This window comes from Schistocerca serialis, chromosome 8 (assembly GCF_023864345.2).
Source record: "Schistocerca serialis cubense isolate TAMUIC-IGC-003099 chromosome 8, iqSchSeri2.2, whole genome shotgun sequence".
NCBI classification, from domain to species: Eukaryota; Metazoa; Arthropoda; class Insecta; order Orthoptera; family Acrididae; genus Schistocerca; species Schistocerca serialis.
This window is the reverse complement of record NC_064645.1, coordinates 305,126,160-305,148,966: the sequence shown is the minus strand read 5'-3', so window position 1 is coordinate 305,148,966 and position 22,807 is coordinate 305,126,160. Positions and strand designations below refer to the sequence as shown.

The 22,807-nt window shown below is 40.8% G+C and overlaps 1 protein-coding gene across 1 annotated transcript in view; it reads right to left on the bottom strand.

Annotated features, from left to right (window-relative positions):
- LOC126416987 (protein bark beetle) overlaps positions 1-22,807 on the bottom strand; it is a 355,587-nt gene that overhangs the window by 16,980 nt on the left and 315,800 nt on the right. Inside the window, exons 28-31 of the mRNA XM_050084872.1 lie at positions 18,435-18,695; positions 17,964-18,211; positions 15,072-15,283; positions 12,515-12,745 (exon numbers count right to left, since the gene is read on the bottom strand). Coding sequence (XP_049940829.1) covers positions 12,515-12,745; positions 15,072-15,283; positions 17,964-18,211; positions 18,435-18,695 — 952 coding nt within the window. The remainder of the gene's footprint in view (positions 1-12,514; positions 12,746-15,071; positions 15,284-17,963; positions 18,212-18,434; positions 18,696-22,807) is intronic.

The following is a 22,807-nucleotide window of genomic DNA, read 5'->3' as shown; positions in this document are numbered from 1 at the left end:
GTCACAGGATGTTAACTGTCTTGAGAAATGATAAAGTGGAAGGACTGCTAACTGTCAGCTATGACATTAATGCATGAAATTCTCAAACTGTCAAAATACTTGTACATAAACAGAGTGTATGCGCGAACAAGGGGAAAAAAAATTCCGGATATCCCGGTTAAAAAATAGTCCCTTTCCCGTGTGAAAATACACTTTTTCCATGTTAAGTGGCAGTAGATTTTTCCCTTGGAACTGTAAAACTTGTCAATCTTTTGAATGGTTGATGTTTCATTTCCCTGCGTCAAATTTCCCGGCACTTAAAAAAACACGGATGGAAAGACCTTTGATGTGCAGCAACATATATGCTGGATATTTTTATATTATGAAAGTATAAATTCAAGTTCCACGAAACACACCACATTAGATTCTGAAGAATTGACATCGAAATTGTGATGCCCGTTCGTAAGCCAATCATAGCTCACGTCACGTGATCTCGCCAGCCAATGACAGCAGATATTCAGAGCATAGTACACATGATGTAGTCAGCCAGTAGCAAGATCACTGTTAAGTAGCATGAACACACAAAGAGGAAAAGTTGTGGTTTACAGTAATATTCATAGTGTAGCTACAAGAAAAGATAAGCTTATACATATAGTATTGGTATCAAAGATTAATAAGCTACAAGGGAATTTAAGTTTTCATATGTAATATTGGTCTTTTTTTGCATGTGTTACACTTTAAGACACATCTCACAAATGTGCCAGTAAAACTTAAAATAATGACTTAAATGTATGGTCTTATGGGCTCAACATTCTTCTATGGGACTGGTCCTCAAAGTTTTAAGTTTTAAATGAGAGTCAAATGCTCTGTGATTTAATAAATTCATCCCACATTTTCACAGGTAACATAATTCATCTTGTGTAAAAAGAAATTTATTTTGAAAGTCATGCTTTTCAAACCATCATTCGCAATATTTCCCCGTGGCCTGTTGGAAATAGGTTCATTTTAGCAGGTGCCAGAGAGCGCCAGAAAACAGGCATTATTGCGCATGCATTGCTACGATGATGTAAGAAGCCCATATGTTCATCTGTATAAAGCTTTAAGAGATACTCCAAGAACATTGGAATTTCGTAAACCTTACCAAAATTCATAATTCGGCTTGAAGTGCACACTGGCTTGTCCAGATTCACAATGAAGTAAGTCCCACCTGATATTAAGCTTTTCTATGTGGTTTTTGGGGTGTGAATTTTCTTGAAGTATTGGTACTTTACTATCTCATGTGTGGTTCTTTATTACAGCATATGCCAGAAAATGAAAACGTGCACTTGAAAGTAAGTGAACAACTGGAACTAGCCAAACTGTGAAATGAAGCACTTTGTTTCAAATAAATTGACTGCCTCAGTGTAAAAGATTAATAAAAGCCAAATTTCTTTAGAAAACCAACAAAAATAACTTCATTGTTCTGCAAGGCGATTAATGCCTGACTGCCAAAAACGAGGAAATAAAATAAAATCAGAAAACCGAAACTAGTAATATAGTCTTGCCTTCTGTAATTATGTGAATGTATTTTAATTCACTCTAGCTCCCAGCTACAGAAATCCATTTTGTTTTCATTTGACATGGGAGCCGTAAACGAAGAGGAAACAGTGAAATCACTGAACATAAACATGGGTCATTTGGAGACTACTCCCCTCCCCACTACAACTCAGACATCTCTGCGCATGTGCGAATCTGGCAGCTAGGGTACGCCAGAAAAATTTTTCTTGTTGCATCTGGCTGCTTGCTCCTAATGCTGATATAGCTAGCAACCACATTCCAAGTAGCCGCAAGTGGCAGAAGGTACAGCTCCTATGTGACTCAGCTGCACATGCGCATGAGTCAGCTGGCAACTGCTCAAACGAACCTATCGTAAACAGTTTTGATGTCATGCTAATAGCAGTTTATTGTTACGAAGTACTGCATAGTCTTCGTCCTAAGGCCTTTGGCATATTTTGCTGTTGGCAGACACTTGTGTGTGCATGGTGTTTTGTTGTAGTAAATGGTGCATTTCCTTTGCAACTCAAGTTTTATTTTGGTTTTTTTCTCTTGTTTATGTTTTATTGCTGCAATATTATTCTGCAGTAGTGGGATGCAGTAATATTCTTTATCAGAGTAACAGTTTTTACCAGTCAAAAATACAAAAATTTAACTGAAAACTAAAACAATAAAAAATACTCAAAATTCTGAAAAATTTCCAGGTTCTTTCCAGTTTTCTCCTGGGTGAAAAATTTCCCGGGTTTTTCCCAGGTTTCCTGGGGCGTATATGCCCTGATAAAGCTAAAAAAAATCTGAATTTTTTTGGTTATTTAGAAATTATTTTCTCCAAAACCTCCATCCTAAATGTTCTAAAAATTTCATGGTATGTTAGTTGGTCACTGTACTTAGGGAATGTACAATCAGAGTGGGCAATACTTGTCTGTACAAAATGTGACAAATTTTTTAGGTAGACCTAGCTGTACTCTCAAGATCAAAAAATCATGGACACTTAAATATTTAAATTGATTGCTGAGTTTAAGTAAATGTCATGCAAAACTGATATTTCTGAATCAAAATAATTACTATGCAACACTATACATGAATTGGAAAACAATTCATAATTTTGTTCAAAACCATTTTATAACAAAAATGAGATATAGAATATTTATACCCTTTTTTTCCATCTGCTCTCATTGAATTTGTATGAGTGAGCTGAACTTGCACATGGACAAAGATGATGCAACAACAGCAGTACTTGGGAAATGGGAATTGCACACTGATCTTTTGATGATGGCCATCTGAAAGCATTAGCAGGACCATGAGGTGTCCTAAAGGAGATGGGTATATATTGCAACTCATGAGTGACACTTATTATCTGTCCCACCCACCACTGATTGTCATACACACAAGAAATGAAGTGGCTCACTAAAAAGTCTTCTAATGTATACTGTGGTCTCTGCATTTCACACACAGTAATAGGCTGCATTTCGTGGAGAACTGTTCTTGCAATGTATGTGCCACTCTGGGATGCAACCCAGTAGTGACTTGATTGAATTCCTACCACAGGCTTCATAACACACCACTCTTCTCTCTTTTTTAAGCAGAACTCCCTTAATGTACTTTCAACAGAATTAAGAGTTTCACATTTGTTACTAATGGTGATATGGTGTGTACAAATCCAGTAGCATCTCTTATAGCATCAACAGGTTCATGCCGGAGATTAAATCTTGTTGCAAGTTGTTTACGGAGGTCTCCTACCCTGTCACATGCACTTTTTCCATGACCTGTTGCTGAAAATATCCATTTTTTTTGTCTTAATTCCTGTACTACAGTATTGACCAAGTTCATAAAGCTGAAAGTGGTTTTTAAAATGAGATGCTGCTCCATCAGTCACATACACAAGTCTAGGAAATGCATGGCCTCTAGATGCTAGGCTTATGTCATCAATTACCATGCTGACAGTATAGCATGCATGTGCACTGCCATGAATGAGATCATCACTGCCAATAGTAAAACAGTGTGATGTTCCAAGGAAGTGAGAAACACATGTGAATATTGATATCTGTTGTGGGTGTCAGTGGTAAATTTTGAATTTTGTTCTGCAAAGCAACAGACCAGGTCTCAGCAAAGTCTAAATGAAGAACTAATGTGGTTGATTTTACTTCTGCTATGGCCTGTCTCTCAATCCTTTGGATATGATGGTGAGCTATTCCTTTCATGACCCAAAGCCTAACCTCTGTAACAAACTTCTCTGGCTCTACTGTCTTCATAACCAACTTCCCTCCCTCCCCCAACACTTAGGTTACATCACTGTCAGTATCCTGAAGATGTTATGCTTCCACAGTCATCACTTCAGCACCAGGACACATCACACATTCCTGCAACCAACATTTATCTTGCGGCTCTTGACACATACTCAAAAGCATCAGGTCCATTTCTGTGTACTGTGACACTGCTTATGGCAAAACAAACAAGTTTCAAATTAGTGCAGTAAACACATGTGCATACTTCCTTCAACGGCTGGCATTTTACTCATTTTGGTCATAAGGAGTATAATTTTGTGAAACCAATTTTTAAATTTTGGTTCTCCTTTTTCATTACAAGATATGCTTCTCTTATTTATCTTGTCATACATCTTTTTCCTTATTAACTTTTTCATCATTTTCGCTAATAGAGATAATATCAGCCTGATTAGGACTTTGCCTGCTGCAATCTTTGCCGTCAAATAAGTAATATTCCAGAACAACAGTAAGTGAATCATCTTGCAACAGATGCCCACAGTAAGAATCTGGGCATGCCCAAATACATTTCCATCCTGGATTTTCCATTGTTTGATTTTTACCTTTCTCATTCTATATTTTATCAGCTTTTGAAATTGAATAACATGAGGAAGTGGGTATGTATTTCTGTATCTGCTGCTTAGAGTAGCTACCTGGTATCAGTGTCCGTTAATGTGCCTTCTCAGTATAGGTGGTTGCTGAGATAGCAGTATTTAGGTTTTGAAACCACACATCACATTTCATGCGCATATCACTATCTTCAGATTCTGCACCAAGTGCATCTACATTATACACTTCGCAAACTTTTGAAGATGTTGCTTATGTAAAATTTGTTTCAATTTCTTCCACTTTTCTTTTTACATACTGTCTTCTTCTTGTGCTTTTTACCTTTCCTGGATGTTTAAGGTGGGATATAGTAGAGGCTACAGCAGAAATGCTAATATTCAACACATCAACAACATCACACCCAGGAATATAAACATATGCACTGTCTTGTTGTTTCACATACGGGTGATGGTGATCGTTCAGGTGGGTTGTCACTAAAGTCCTTCTTGTAGTGAGTCCAGCAATTCCTGCACAATGGGTGTGATGCTAATACCGTTACTTAAGGACCGATATATTTCTGCAATACATCTGACAGTTTCCAACAACTGTGAAGTGTTTCTTACTCTTCTTAAACACCACCTTCTTGTGTTTTTTTTTTTTTTTTTCCATAGTCCACCCACTTCACTCTTTCTTTACTGTTACTTCATTACTGGCATTGTATCTAACAAAAAGTTCAAACCAAACACAAAACTCAATGCAGAGTAGTTTATGTGCAAGTTCTCACTCAATTGTTATAAACAGAAGAGTGCTGGAAACAGTGTTGCCAACATGTATATTTTGCACTAGAAATTCAGTGACACGAAATATGCAGAATGATGAAAAATTTTTAACACTTTACATAGAAAAATATTGCCCACTGTGTTTGCACTGACTACTAACACATTAACCAAACAATATTTTTTGTAATTCTCAAAAGTTTTTGAATGGGGGTTTTTGAATTGTGGGAACAAGAGACTGACCAGTGACGTGCAATGTTTGTTCCTTGGATGAGTAGCTGATTTCAATGGTTTGATGTTTATTCTTTGTTCTTCATTTTTGTTCCGGTGTTACTCCAAGTATATAAATGTCTCTTAGTATATATGGGTTTGGTTTCTGACCTACATAATTGGTGACCCCAAAAACAAGACCAGTTTAAGTTGCAACAACATTTTTTCGGATTACATTTGCTACAACAACATTTTTTCGGATTACATTTGCTACTCATGGAAGGCGTAAATAATTTTTCACAAACCATTGGTGATGAGATCCTGCAACTGCAACAAGAGATTGAAGTTTTAGAACAGTCGGTACTGAGAAATGACAGCAAGACGGACACAACGAGATCACAAACTCCAGCGATAACTACAGCGCTGAGAGCACACACCCGTGATAAAAATTTTCTGCATGCAGATTCATTTGTGCCAACTGCACCGCACCTACAATGGATAAATTCAATGGATAAATTCCTGCAAGTAGCTGATACAGCATGTGCCACATTGGAGTCAACCACTGTGACAGGCGTAGTGGCCACAAATACAAGCATCACAACAGAAGGTGACAAACACGCATTGCGGTTTTTTTTGGAGCCGATGCTGAATCGTGCCACAACATCTTGTCAATAATCACCAGACATCGTTGGGCAACTCCGAGAGTTACGGACCACAATGGGATGAACTATCACGCAGTTAAAGAACTTGGAGTTACAGACGGTCGCTGATAAGAGGACGTAGTGATCCCGTTCATCCAATCTACAGCCATCAGACACCATTCGAGGTCAAACTACTGCCGATGCTATCTGCTGGAACCACAGATGGCTCGGCACCCGTGCTACAAAGTGCATGAAACCATGTAAATGCCCAAATGGCAGCAAGGGCAGTTAGAATTAGGCGTCACGGGCTGTAGCACTCACAAACAGTGCTGTCGACATAACTAGGGTCAAATTGCAGCAATGCACAGATGGACACATGGGAAAGGTAAGGCCCATGATGGCATGCTTATTACTTTTCCGATGAGTCATGGCATGACATCGGATCGGTTGCACATGATTGATAAGGTTTCAGGCTTAAGATTTTTAATAGACACTGGTTCAGAGGTCAGCACCCTTCCAGTCACGGGCACAGCTAAGACAACAATGCTGGAGCCCTTACAGTTCATAGCTGTGAACAACTCCAGCATCAAAATGTATGGGCGCAAAGATACACTCCTGGAAATGGAAAAAAGAACACATTGGCACCGGTGTGTCAGACCCACCATACTTGCTCCGGACACTGCGAGAGGGCTGTACAAGCAATGATCACACGCACGGCACAGCGGACACACCAGGAACCGCGGTGTTGGCCATCGAATGGCGCTAGCTGCGCAGCATTTGTGCACCGCCGCCGTCAGTGTCAGCCAGTTTGCCGTGGCATACGGAGCTCCATCGCAGTCTTTAACACTGGTAGCATGCCGCGACAGCGTGGACGTGAACCGTATGTGCAGTTGACGGACTTTGAGCGAGGGCGTATAGTGGGCATGCGGGAGGCCGGGTGGACGTACCGCCGAATTGCTCAACACGTGAGGCGTGAGGTCTCCACAGTACATCGATGTTGTCGCCAGTGGTCGGCGGAAGGTGCACGTGCCCGTCGACCTGGGACCGGACCGCAGCGGCGCATGGATTCACGCCAAGACCGTAGGATCCTACGCAGTGCCGTAGGGGACCACACCGCCACTTCCCAGCAAATTAGGGACACTGTTGTTCCTGGGGTATCGGCGAGGACCATTCGCAACCGTCTCCATGAAGCTGGGCTACGGTCCCGCACACCGTTAGGCCGTCTTCCGCTCACGCCCCAACATCGTGCAGCCCGCCTCCAGTGGTGTCGCGACAGGCGTGAATGGAGGGACGAATGGAGACGTGTCGTCTTCAGCGATGAGAGTCGCTTCTGCCTTGGTGCCAATGATGGTCGTATGTGTGTTTGGCGCCGTGCAGGTGAGCGCCACAATCAGGACTGCATACGACCGAGGCACACAGGGCCAACACCCGGCATCATGGTGTGGAGAGCGATCTCCTACACTGGCCGTACACCACTGGTGATCGTCGAGGGGACACTGAATAGTGCACGGTACATCCAAACCGTCATCGAACCCATCGTTCTACCATTCCTAGACCGGCAAGGGAACTTGCTGTTCCAACAGGACAATGCACGTCCGCATGTATCCCGTGCCACCCAACGTGCTCTAGAAGGTGTAAGTCAACTACCCTGGCCAGCAAGATCTCCGGATCTGTCCCCCATTGAGCATGTTTGGGACTGGATGAAGCGTCGTCTCACGCGGTATGCACGTCCAGCACGAACGCTGGTCCAACTGAGGCGCCAGGTGGAAATGGCATGGCAAGCCGTTCCACAGGACTACATCCAGCATCTCTACGATCGTCTCCATGGGAGAATAGCAGCCTGCATTGCTGCGAAAGGTGGATATACACTGTACTAGTGCCGACATTGTGCATGCTCTGTTGCCTGTGTCTATGTGCCTGTGGTTCTGTCAGTGTGATCATGTGATGTATCTGACCCCAGGAATGTGTCAATAAAGTTTCCCCTTCCTGGGACAATGAATTCACTGTGTTCTTATTTCAATTTCCAGGAGTGTATAATGATAGACATTGGTTTTCCTACTCCATACAATTGGAATTTCAAGGTGGCAAACATTATGCAACCCATATTAGGTGCTGATTTTCTGTCACACTTCGCACAGGCTGTAGACTCGGCAAATGCCTGCCTTATAAGTGGTACACAATATGAAAGGGTAAAGGTAATTAAGAGAGGTTCTTTGGACAAGGTAATAGGAGTAATTAATGATGCAAGTAAACAGTGGAGCCCGCATACGTTGGTGCAGCCAGTGTTAGGCATCATACAGTGCATTATATACCCACAACACGAGGTCCACCGGTTTCACAACGCATTCGTAGAATAGCTCCAGAATGGTTGGCTGAGACTAAGGCGATATTTGAGGATGTGCTCCGTGCTGGTGTTATACGAAGGTCAGACAGCCCACGGTCATTCCCATTACACATAGTGCACAAAAAGGATGGCACATGGTGCCCCTGTGGCAATTACCATAGGCTGAACACAAGAACAGTCCCAGATAAGTACCCGATTCCTAATATCTAAGAATTTACCTATTCTCTGTCTGCCCCGATAGCTGAATGGTCAGCATGATAGACTGCTGTCCTAAGGGGCCCGGGTTCGATTCCCGGCTGGGTCGGGGATTTTCTCTGCTCAGGGACTGGGTGGTGTGTTGTCTTCATCATTTCATCCCCATCTGGTGCGCAGGTTACACAGCACAAGAGAGAGAGATCAAGAGTTGCAAGACTTACTAACAGACTGACACGCAGGATTGCGGCTGGAACACATAGAAGTACCAGGAAGCAAGATCAAAATATGGTGCAACGTATCGCAACAGATGCTGGAGTTGTTCACGGCTATGAACCATAAGGGCTCCTGCATTGTCGTCTTAGCTGCGCCCGTGACTAGAAGGGTGCTGACCTCTGAACCAGTGTCTATTAAAAATCTTAAGCCTGAAATCTTATCAATCATGTGCAACCGATGCGATGTCATGCCATGACTCATCAGAAAAGTAGTAAGCATGCTATCATGGGCCTTACCTTTCCCACGTGTCCATCTGTGCATTGCTGCAATTTGACTCTAGTTACATCAATGGCGCTGTTTGTAAGTGCCACAGCCCATGGCTCCTAATTCAAACTGCCCTTGCTGCCATTTGGGCATTTACATGGTTCAGCATGGGCGCCGAGCCATCTGTGGTACTAGCAGATATCATCGGCAGTAGTTTGACCTCGAATCGTGTCTGATGGCTAGATTGGATGAATGAGGTCACTGCATCCCCTTATCAGCGACTGTCTGTAACTCCAAGTTCTTGAACTGTGTGATAGTTCATCTCATTGTGGTCTGTAACTCTTGGAGTTCCCCAGCGATGCCTGGTGGTTATTGACAAGATGTAGTGGCACAATTCGGCATCGGCTCCACAAAAAACTGCGATGTGTGTTTGTCACCGTCTGTTGTGACGCTTGTATTTGTGGCCGCAACGCCTGTCACAGTGGTTGACTCAATGTGGCACATGCTCTATCAGCTACTTGCAGGAATTTATCCAGTGATGTCCTTCATATGCTATTAATGTCAACTGTACTTGAGACAGAAGCTGTTGTCACCAGATATGTAGCAGCAACTCATTAGATATTACTCTGCAAACCACTATCACTCGCAAATGTCTCCAAAATTCCGACGCGTTTCTGTCCCCACGTTTCTCCTGGTAAAGCACTAGTGAAAGCCTCTGCTCGGGCAGCTTTATGCAGTGAGCGATTAGTGAAGTCTTCAGCGTGAGGTATGCTTGCTGATGGGGGAATGACATCGAAAACTATTGTCACTCAAACATTACACAGCGATTCCACAAAGTGGCTTTTGACAGTGTCCACAACTTAGCACACCCAGGTGCAAACACCACTATCAAGTTGCTAACTGAGCGGTTTGTGTCGCCATTGATTAAAAAGGATGTCAGGAGTTGGAGTCGCTCATGCTTTCAATGCCAGTATTGTAAAGTAGGACAACATGTTCATGCAGAGGTCGGAAATTTTGCAGGTTCACCCGCAAGGTTTGGTCACATTCACCTCGACATAGTGGATCCACTTCCACCCTCAGAGGGTTATAAATACTTGCTCACGGCAGTAGACAGATGCACAAGATGGGCAGAGGCTATACTAGTGACAGACATAGCAGCCGAGACAATAGCAAAGACATTTGTTGCATATTGGTTACCACTTTCTGGATGCCCCCTTCATATTATATCAGATCAGGGTCAACAATCTGAATCCAATCTGTTCAATGAACTGGCTAGACTATGTGGATTCCAGCGTCACCACACAACCAGTTATCACCCGGCAAGCAACGGGATGGTGGCACAGAGCACAGAAGGCGGCCCTCATGTGTTAGCGAGAGAGTTGGACAGAGGCGCTATCACTAGTAGTTCTAGGTTCATGGACTGCGTATAAGGCGGATATTGGCACATCAGTGGCGGAGATGGTTTACAGAGAACCACTGAGAATATCGGCATCCCGCCATGGTAAACATCTGGTCTTCGTGCACAAAGCGTTGGCGGATTGCTTCCACGTCATGTTGTGCACAGACATCATATAGGCTCCCCTACAGCCTCCTTATACTGGGCCCTGCCAAGTACTGTGATGTAATGCCCATACTATACACATCTTGCAAAATGGAAAAACTGTCAGTGTGTCCATTGAAAGAGTGAAACCAGCATGGACCTTACCATCACTGAAGCACAAAAGCACTTTTCCAGTTCAGGGTGATTGAGGGTCAGGCGAGCCTACACCTAGTCGAACTGAAGGGGCAACATCAAGATGCCAGAGGGCTATAGAACAGCCAGTCACACATGTGCTCACACTAGCACATCAACCGGTCGTCCGTAAAAGAGCTGGATGACAAGTCAAATTCAGGTACCCCTACATCTCAGGTGTTTCGCACTTTAAGGGGGGGAGGCTGTGTGGGAACAAGAGATCAACCAGTGAAGTGCATTGTTTGTTCCTTGGATGAGTAGCTGAGTTTGATGTTTATTCTTTGCTTTTTGTTTTTGTTTAGAGCTGCCCTTCCGATGTTACTCCAAGTAAATAAATGTTTCTAAGTATATGTGCGTTTGATTTCTGACCAACAGAAGAATAAATGATTCATAAAAACTCATAAAAGTGCACTTTCCTACATTTTTAATAATAAATATTAACGTAATATAGACAGCTGGAGCAGAGAAGATACTGTTTATAATAACGTAAGTAGTATCTGATAATATAACAGAAAAGATAGTGTTCTGTGACTTTTCAAATTAACTTAAATTTAATATATTCATCTTAAATATTCAAATTAAAGGAAGCCTGTAAGTTAAATTAACACTTATGATATAGAGGTCTAATATATATTTTTTCCAGAGAAATGCATGACCACAAGTTGACATGACCTGTATGATTTGAGACGAAGTCAACCAACAGTACCCAAAGGCATTTGAAATGTCTCCGGCCCACAGAGAGAAACAGGAAAAGCAGTGCTACCAGATGAAGGAAAGTATGAATACGCTTGCCACCTCACAGCAAGAAACACAATTATCAATGCCAGCACGATCGTGTTAGTGCAATCAATGGGTGTCAAAATCAAGAGTTATCTTGCAGTGTCCTGCTAATGATTTGGAAGGTGGAACCCTGCATACTATTCCATTTTCCATCTTTTGTGGATAACCTCTATGTACACTCTTTCTCTCTTTTCCCTCCTCCTCCTTCTTCTACAGAAAAAAACTAAGAATGCTGTCTTTATCATCATTACATACAATACATATAATCATTGTAGTATTTAGCTAAACAATTTTGCTAAGTATGAAGTTAATAGCGAACAGTCTTTAGCTTATGTTTTTCAAATAATTAACGATCCATAGCAAACACAAGCAATGCCTATAGGGAAACTGGTGAAATAAATCAAATTATGTGCAACTTACAGCAGTTTATATGTACCCTGATTTCAACAGTCTCTGTTTTTATATGTTTCTTGTAGCAGTTTATCCATTCACGAATTACGAGGTCTACAGAGACTGTTGTAATTAGTGTACAGATAAACTGCTACAAATCACATATAATTTGATTTATTTGACCTGTTTCACTTGTCAGATGTAAACATCCTCAGATCTTCATTGCCTTGGTGGCAACAAGTTAGAGGTTTAAAACACTGCTCCACACCATTGTCAACACAGAGAGGTATGCACAGGATCTAATGAGTGGAACTAATCAAATATATCAAATAATACATGCCCTGTGGCAATATTAATTAAAGATTCTGATTTCCTGATTATGTAGCCCAATAACAAGAATGGTACCAGTATATAAATATTAATATGCAGGGACTTAAATTAAGACATGTAGAGTTAATACCTTTACAATCAAAGAAAGTCTGTGGTTTTGTACAAAACCCATTTATGATGTGCTATGTAAATTTCAAGGCTTCACTTCCTCACTATAATTTTTTACCTGACAAAAATAAATCCATTTCAAGAAAATCTGACAGTTTGTAGCCATTATTTGCAACAGTAAGTTCTGCACAGATAGGTAATGAAGGTCTCACCTGGCGGAGAAGGATGAAATCCCTATAAGGCACTTCATTACGGGAAAAATAGTTTCTATAAATTGTGAGTTGCTGGTACGGACTACTCTGCCTGCCCTCCGCTCTCAGAGTTGGTTGTTGCTTGTTGTGTGCAAAGGCGTTGTGACCCACAAAACCACGCAGTGCTGTTGCAGAGCCACGTGAGTCTGCACTAACTGACAGGCCACCCACATTGCCAAGGACTGCATTGTTCTGTGAACATTAGTATAGCATTGTTAAACAGTTAAATACATATGGAATGATAATGGGGAAAAAAGTAGATGAAAAAAGATAGGCCAACAGCTTATTGTCAATAAATAATAGTAACGTCTGCTCTAAGAAGGATAATGAAATTTGCAAACAGCTTGTGCACAAAAACAAAAGCAAAGCACAATGAAAAAATACAAGTCTTCTACAAGCTAACAGAAAAAAGTCAACTGATAATATACTTTATGAACAGTGTGAAGAAAACTGCTACTACATAGAAAATTAATATTGATATGTGCGTTCACTTGTACACAATGAAAATGAACAATAATATTCACATTGGCAATGTGTTGAAGAGTCAAACTAGAGAAAAAATCATAATTGAACACTTGGAATTAGAAGGCAAGATGTTGCATGGAAGTAACTTCATTATCTGTATAACTGGTATAAATGATGTGGCCTGTAATGAAGCTGCTGTTTGTATTGGAGGTTTGACAAATTTTCTAGATCAAAACAAACTGAAAAATGCTATTGTTGATACAGTTACAAATTGGCATGATTTAGTTTATAATTCATGTGTTACCAAAAGCATGAGAAGCAAATACTGGAAGTAGAATATGTTAATAAGTAAAGCTGCCTTCGCCACATGACAGCATAACATGAGTTGACAACACCACACAAACAAACAAAATTAAAATAAATTTCAGATTGTTTCGTACAATAACAACGAAATAGAATAAACTGATGAATATTTAAAAAAAAAAGCAATCTCATATTTATATACTGTTAGTGACATTGGGCGCAATACTGAAGAGACTTATTACATCATTATAAAATACATTGTAGAAAAATACACAAGGGTGAAGGTATTGGCATCTGTCTTAGAAATGTTTAGTATGAAGTGAATGACTGCATACCTGGACTTTCTGTGACCGACAACAGGAAAAAGAAAGCTATCCAAGAACAGTTTGATTATAGGTGGCCTGTAGAGGTTACCAAAGTACACTGTTGAATTTTTATGACTAGAGGAACTAGGCTACTCGATAAACTAACAACAAAATTATAGTAACAGCAGATGTGAACTCATACCCTTTAAGCTAAAGCAAATTATCTCAGGCATTTTAAGATGCTACAGTCATTCAACCATGTCCACATCAATTCATCACCACCAAGAATAACACCTTGTGCACAGACTTGCATTGACTACATTCTAACAAATTTACGAAGGGAAAAAATTAGTTGTCAGAAGTATAGAAAACAAATTCTCTGATTGTAGAGCTATATTAATGGAAATTAATACTGATCAAAAATATGTACCATACAGTAACTCACTAATTCATAAAAGAAAATCTGACTTAAATAAATTTAAGGAGACCCTTGCACATATAGAAACCCTTGGATACATAAAAAAGCAGCAAGTATAAAAGCAAAAGTGGGGACTTTTTTGTTTAATATTTAATCATAGTTTAAACCATACCGCTCTCCTGGTCATATGTCAGTTTACGAGACCAGAGCCACTACATCTCAATCAAGTAGCTCCTCAGTTTGCCTCCCAAGGGCTGAGTGCACCCCACTTGACAACAGCGTGCAGCAGACCGGATGGTCACCCATCAAAGTGCTTAGTCCAGCCTGACAGCGCTTAACTTCAGTGATCTGACAGGAACCGGTGTTACCACTGCAGCAAGGCTGTTGTCTCATATTAAATAAGCATTTTACAATTGTTATGAATGCAAGGTCAGAACACCAGAATGATGTCAAGCTTGGGATCATAGCACTCCAGCTTTCCATACATCACTAGGGCCACATTGCTCCTCTGGACTTGGAAGATAAATGGGTTACGGCTTAGAGCATTGGGAATTCTGATTACAGTTACTAAGAGCCACACTTCACAGATTCTCAAAACCTTGGGCTATCAGTTGTCTGCTCAAGGCAACATGACTATGCACAAATATGGTAAGTATTATTTGCTCTGTGATAGATTTTGTGTTTGCTAATGAAGACTGTGTACCATATCACACAGGAGTGATAGCTATTGATTCTTTTTGTAAAATGTAATGGTACCCTATCACAGGGAAATCAGATTAAGACAACTATTTAAAATTTCAAAACATTCAACTTTATTTTATAGCACAGTTGTCTTATTGCTTCTGAGCCAAAAAGAGAGAGGACGGGTGCTGGTAGCGGTGGTGGTGAGAATGTGCCTGTTGTGTGTGTGTGTGTGTGTGTGTGTGTGGGTGGGTGGGTGGTGGGGGGTGGGGGGGGGGGGGAGGGGGGGGGGGAGAAGAAGAAGCAGAATTTGTAGCTGCTTACCCTGATATGAATTAGTTCTTACCTTAAAATATAGGCCTTCCATATTTTGCACATCAATTTCAACAGCAGACTGACAAGTAGAGAAATTCCCATAAAGTTGCAAGCAATTGTTCAGAATACGACACTTGTCTATTGCCAGAAGTGGATTGACTTCACCAGCACTCTGGTAACGTATTGCTCCTAATCGGCAGCCTGCCAAAACTGATCCTGTTATGTTGTGCTGTGCATCACGGTCTGTAACATTTAAAATATGTTTAGAGTTCATTCAAGCAACAGTGATTACAACTGTGGTACAACATATTTATCAAAATAAGCTACCCATTACATATTTCCTGAATGATATTTTTCTTATGGAAACTGCTTTTGAATTTTTCTACTACAAAAACAACAATAAGTAAGGGGTATTAGCATGAGTTAAAGAACAGGTAAACTGTAATTCTTCTACATTATGCATGCTATGAGTTTTAAATATACATTGAAGTAAGAGTAGCCCTGAAGAAATGTTCACAATACACTTTAGTATTTATCTCTGTTATGTGCTTACATTTCATTCAATTAGGTAAGTGGGAGCATTATTCACCCGAAAGTCAATTTTTTTAGTATTATCATAATACCTGATCGTTCATTTATATGATGTATTTAGCATGCAACAGATAGTCAATAAGTGCCGAGAATATACTTTCAAGACAGACATTGCAGTCACTGACTTAGACAAAGCATTCAATAGATTTATAAGACAAAAGCTACAGCAAATACTTTCTGACAAGGGCAACCCAAGGCACTTTATAAATAAGCAATACAGTCTGAGTGTGGAAAGCAGAACTATTTGCTGGGATTCAGCTATATCAACCAACAGTGAATACCATCTTATCTGCAGACAATTGAGCAATAGCAACATATAGAAATCCCTTTACATGCTAAACAAAATTTCTGGAACATATAAATGCAATTTCTGATGGGAGCCTAACTTTATGACATTTCATGGAGAAAACTACATCAGATTAAAAATTTGTATCAATAATATGTTATAGATAGAAGTCATACAAAGTATGACTGAGACTATGAAAATAAAGTTGTAACGTACTGAATGCTGGAAGCACTACAGAAGAGAAATAATGGCTGCCCATCTCTGTTGTAAGGCAGTGAGACACAGATGAAAACCATAGAAATTAGTCTCAGATCAAAACAATAGAAATGAGATTCCTATGTGAAAATAAGGGCTGCTCCAACATAAACTACAAAATAAATAAGGATATCATAAAAGAACTAGAGATAAGAGAATTCTGTGGTAATGTGGCATTGCTTAGAGGGACAGTTGCCATCTGCATAGATCAGAGAGGCTACTGCTAGAGCTGTAGTGTGATGCGCATCATCTAAGCAAACAGTTGTCTAAGTCTTCAGTTGTCAACAGGTTGTGACAGTTGCCATACATACTTGTAGACAATTGATTAGCTTTTGTAGCCATGTAGAAAACTCCAAAGCAACTGTAACGCAGCTGGTATATGACACCACTGTCCTAAATTTGATTGGATAGGAAGTAGGACTGTTGACATTTTTAAAAATATCAGGAATCCAAAATATCGCAGTTTTAGAGTTGTATATTTAAGTATACTGATTTATTATTAGATACTCTGTACATCAACAAGCCAGCAGCCTGCTTATCCCCCTTAGAGCAAGAATTGGAAGGAAAACAATGCATATTCACACTTGGTGATAACCACTTTACTAATAATTGTAACTGCATGTAAGTGGCACAATAAAAGGTGTCCGATGGGCCTGTCATTCTGTTTCGTCACTTATCGGATTTGTCCAGAACACTTCATGTCTACTCCCTGTTTCATCATTTTTGCAAATGCCAGCAAACTACCAACTGTAGATCAAAATTTCATGCTAAAGTTAAATGTTACAGTTTTTGTTGATAGCGCCGATTAGGTCAGCATGCATGGTGAAGTTAAACATTGCAGTTTCTGTTGATAGCGCCGATTACATCAGCATTTCCCCTCATACGTCTCCCCCATCACAAAAGCCAATCTTGTCATTTAGATTTTTATTCATCATTTTTCGCAACTGTATTTGAAGAATGCCATTGTGGAGAAATAGCACACCAGTTGTGCTAAAAATTGTTTTATAATGCAACTGGTGTGCTATTTCTTCACATTGGAAATCCTGTTATTCCATTCACACTGTCATCCCCCCCCCCCAGTGTAGTCGGACTTCTTCATGCCACCTATACTTGCTTCACACAGTCAAAGAGAAAGACTGGATGTGGTGAAAGCTCAAAAAGTAGAAAGACTCCTTGACACAGTGAAAGAAAAATTATTTTTGGAAAAAATATTGATATTTTATCAACAGCCTAATAGGAACAGCCTCTGAGTGAAACAAAGAAGCAGGTGGTGGCTTGTTGTGTGGGGCATGTATTGCACCTGTATCTTCCATACCAACGAATTGTGGGGCACTGGGTTAGGGGAAGATTTGACAGAATGGTGCATCAATACATTGTATAGGTTATGAGGCTGACAGAATATTTCTTTGCATGGTTAGGGCAGAATTGTTGACAGAATATTCCTCATTCCAGGACATTAAAATATGTAGCTAAAGATCTGGCAATGGATGTCATTAAGTTTCTCAAGGCCTGGACAGTAAAGGGGTGCATGTCTCATTCACAATTATGAGTTTTTTGTCATCACACTAAGAAATGGATGGGCACAATTGTGTTTGTGACAATAATATGTTATCAGAATATAAAAAAAGGTAGACTGATTTATTATTTGGGACAGATTATTCCCTGTGGCCTCTGTTAGTTATGGGTTTGTTAAAAGTTTTCTTCGAATATGATTCTGAATACACAATTTGCAATCAGTTATAAACAGACTTGGTGCTAGGTACTGTGTCAGATAATTTTTCTCAAACTTACCAAAACCAACTGCTGAAACTGGCAATGTGATAATTTCAGCAATGAATCCATAGTCGCCACCACCGCCTGCTGATACCATGTGCAACCCTAGAACAGCTCCTCTGGTGCGATACAAATGACGCCACCTTGAGGGCTCCGTTGTAGCCAACAAAGTTGCTAATGGTGCAGTTCCGTTAACATATCCCTCAAAAAGAGTCAGAGAGTCGGGCCGGACCACAGATCCATTTTGTAAATTCACCTCCAAAAACCTGAACAAGAAATTTTATCAAATGTTATGGTAGACAACCCCTTGTAATTATTGTGTCATATCTACTGCACAGATTGTATGGATGAGTAATTTATGAAGTAGTACTCTCTTTTCTATTATCAGAACAGATGCATAAAATAACAAACACCCCTGCACATATATTTCTTTATGATACTGTTTACTTGTCTTCCTTATACTCTATAGGTATATAAAATAAAACATACCTGAAACCAAACGGTTTTGAGTAGTAAACACTGGAAAAGACCTTAACACAACTGACTGGTCTGTTGTCGTACTTGAAGTATACAAGTACACGCTCTTCAACTGTGATATGCTTGTCTGGTCCACAGACATCAATAGCACCAAAAAGATGTCGTGGTAGAGATGAGGCGTCGGCAAGTGGAGCAAAGGAACTTGCACCTTCATCTCGGGCCTCTCCAGTCAAGGACAACACTGTGACACCCACTCCAAGGACATTATTCACTCTGAAATGTAACAAAACAATAAATGAATTCAATAAAACCTGAAGTCAACTGTTAAATTCAATGTTTTTCTGCAAATGTGTAGCTGAAGCTCTAGGCTCCTTATCTTTCTGAAAGGGCCCCAAAAAGAAAGTGTGTCTGTACATAATTCCTCCACAGAATGTAATGCCTTGCGTGAAAATTACATCATAGAAATTACCTAACTGTCAAAGTTTAAAGATACCCCCCCCCCCCTCCCACACACACACACATACATATGCACACACTAGAGACCAGCAAACTCATTCACTTTGTGAACTAGTTCACTGTTGACCGGCCCTTTTTGGGAACCATTCACTTTTACTCATTCGCCATTGCTTTTCCTTTTTCTAATTATGTAATACTCTACATCTCCACAAAAATACAACCACACAAGGCAAGCATACCTCATCCACACAAGATTACCATCTTCAGTATCTCGAGCCAGAATGCAACATCATGTGGGATGCGAGCAGCAATCTGGAGAGGGTGGGGAAGGGCAAGGGAAAGGGATAGTAGAGTACAGGTGGGGAGAGAGATGAACGCTGTCTGGTGGAGTGTGCAGGGACTAGGCTGCCACCAGGTGCAGCATCAGGAGGTTGTGGAGCAGAGAGGTGAGCAAAACAGAACAGAAAAGGAGAGGAGCAAGGAAAGGCAGGTGGATGCATTAGCAGAGAGCTGCAAATAAACAAGATGGTAGACAAGAATGGGGAGGAGATGATCAGACAGAGGGTCAGTGAGAGAGCACCTCGTGTTCCTAGTGCCAAAAAGGCGAGTACGTCATTTGTTTATTACATATTTTTATGAGCTTCCAACAGGAGAGACTTATTTACAGATAACTGTGTGGTTACCATATTATTTTTGTAATTTCTTGCGTATTCGAGTGCTTACTAGGCACAAGCTTTTATTTTAATAACAGTGTAGTGTATAATACTGCCATTGCTATCAACCCTCATATTGTACAGGCTTTTGTTTGTTTTGGTTAGTATAGATCAGTGTCGGGTAGTCTGTCAGTGAGAGAGCACCTTGTGTTCCTGCTGCTAAGAACCTCACCCATGGTCAGTTGGGAGATAATTCCAAAGTCTGGCAGGCAGCAAAAAACATACAGAGGGGCCAATTGTAGGCCCCCCCCCCCCCCACCAGTTCGTTTGATGAACAGGTTTTGGGCATTGGCTGTGGCTGACAATGTCTCTGAGCTGCATGCAGTCGTCCACCCTGTTCCAGAGGAAGCTTCTCGGCCCGCAAAGTCGGGGCATTCACAGAGGGTGGGTTTGCTGGTACATAATGGGGTCCCTTAGGAACATGGCTGCCAAGGAGGGGAAGGAAGTTAGCGTGCACTCCGTATGTGTACCAGAGAGAATCATTCGGGATGTGGAAAGGCTGCTTCCGGATGCCAAGAAGAGTACAGGGTGCAGCCAACTACAGGTGGTGGCTTGTGTCAGTACCAGTGAGGTATGTCACTTTGGATCGGAGGTAATTCTCTCTGGTTCTGGGCAACTAGCAGAAATGGTAAAGACTGCCAGTCTTGCTTGCAAGCTAAGGCAAAGCTCACCATCTGCAGCATCGTTGATAGAACCTACTGTGGTCCTTTGGTGCAGAGAAGAATGGGGGGTTTGAATCAGAAGCTCGGGCAGTTCTGTGACCATGTAGGCTGCAGATTCCTTGACTTGCACCATCGGGTGGTGAGTTTCTGGGTTCTGCTTAATAGGTCAGGAGTCCACTACACACAGGAAGTGGCTACAAGGGTTGCGGGGTCTGTGTGGATGGAACTGGGTGGGTTTTAGGTTAGAGGGCCTCAAGGAAGCACAGGAAGGGTGTCCGACTAAAAGAGGGCAGGTAAAACACAGTAAGTTAGTTGTAGAAACAATTGGTATTGTAGTTGTAAATTGTCATAGCAGTGTTGGTAAAGAACCAGAACTCCAAGCCCTAATAGAAAGTACTGAAGCACAAATAGTTATAAGTACAGGAAGCTGGCTGAAGCCGGAAATAAGTTCAGCAGAAATTTTTTCAGACGATCTAACAGTGTTCAGAAAGGATAGATTAAATACAATTGGTGGTGGAATATTTATTGCTGTCAGAAGTAGTTTGCCTTGTAGTGAAATTGAAGTAGATAGTTCCAGCAAAATAGTGTGGATAGAAGTTATACTTGACAATCGGACTAAACTATTGGAAATGAAATGAGCGTTTGGTGTCATTGGCCAGGAGGTCGCTGACAGGGCAGGTCTGGCTGTCTCGGTGCAGGTCTTATTACATTCGATGCCACATTGAGTGACCTGCACACCGGATGGGGATAAAATGATGATGAAGACAACACAACACCCAGTCCCTGAGTGGAGAAAATCCCCGATCCAGCCGGGAATCAAACCCGGGCCCGGAGGATGACAATGCATCATGCTGACCACTCAGCTATTGCGGCGGACACTAAACTATTAATTGAATCATTTTACTAACCCCTCGACTCAGAAGATATAGCTGCTGAACACTTCAAAGAAAACTTGAGTCTCATTTCAAATAGGTACCCCACTCATACAATTATAGTCAGTGGTGACTTTAACCTACCCTCGATATGCTGGAAAAATTATACGATTAAAGCCGGCAGCAGGCATAAAACGTCATCTGAAATTGTAGTGAATGCTTTCTCAGAAAATTATTTTGAACAATTAGTTCATGAGCCCACTTGAAGGGTAAATGGTTGCGAAAGTATACTTGACCTCTTAGCAAGAAATAAACCTGGACAAATAGTGAGTATTGTGACAAATACAGGGATCAGCAACCACAAGACAGTAATAGCTAGGCTTAATACTGTAACTCCTACAACCATCAAAAAGAAACGCAATCTATTTAAAAAAGGTGATAAAATGGTCTTAACACCATTTTAAGAGACCGTCTGCACTCCTTCTGATCTGATCATGTAAGCGTAGAAAAGCTGTGGAATGATTTCAAAGAGATAGTATTGACAGCAGTTTGAGAGATATATACCACATAAATTAATAAGTGATGGTACTGATCCCCCATGGTACAGAAAATGGGTCAGATCGCTGTTGCAGAAGCAGTGAAAAAAGCATGCCAAATTTAAAAGAACGCAAAATCCCCAAGACTGGCAAAGTTTTGCAGAAGTTTGAAATATAGCGCGTACTTCAATGCGAGATGCTTTTAATAATTTCCACAATGAAACTCTGTCTCGAAATCTGGCAGAAAACCCAAAGAGATTCTGGTCATACATAAAGCACACCAATGGCAAAAGCGCAATCAGTACCTTCACTGTGCAATAACAACGGTGCCACTACAGCAGAGTTATTAAATACAGATTTCCGAAACTCCTTCACCAAAGAAGATGAAGTAAATATTCCTGAATTCCAATCAAGAACAACTGCCAAGATGAGAAACATAGAAACAGATATCATCTGTATCACAAAGCAGCTTAAATCACTTAATAAAGGTAAGGCTTCCGGTCCAGATTGTATACCAGTCAGGTTCCTCTCAGAGTACGCTGATACAATAGCTCCATATTTAGCAATTATGTACAACCACTCATTCACAGAAAGATCCATACCTAGAGACTGGAAAATTCCTCAAGTCACACCAATACCCAAAAAAGGAAGTAAGAGTAATCTGTTGAATTACAGGACCATATCACTAACATCGATTTGCAGTAGCGTTTTGGAACATATACTGTATTCGAACATTATGAAGTACCTCGAAGAAAACGATTTATTGGCACATAGTCAGCATGGATTCAGAAAATATCGTTCTTGCAAAACACAACTAGCTCTTTATACTCACAAAGTAATGAGTGCTATCAACAGTGGATGTCTAATTGATTCTATATTTTTAGATTTCTAGAAGGCTTTTGTCACCGTTCCTCACAAGCATCTTCTAACCAAAATGCATGCCTATGGAATATCGCCTCAGTTGTGCGACTGGGTTCATGATTTCCTGTTAGAAAGGACACAGTTCATAGTAATAGATGGGAAGTCATCAAGTAAAACAGAAGTAATATCCGGCATTCCCCAAGGAAATGTTATAGGCCCGCTATTGTTCCTGATCTATATTAACAACATGGGAGAAGATCTCAGTAGCTGTCTTCGATTGTTTGC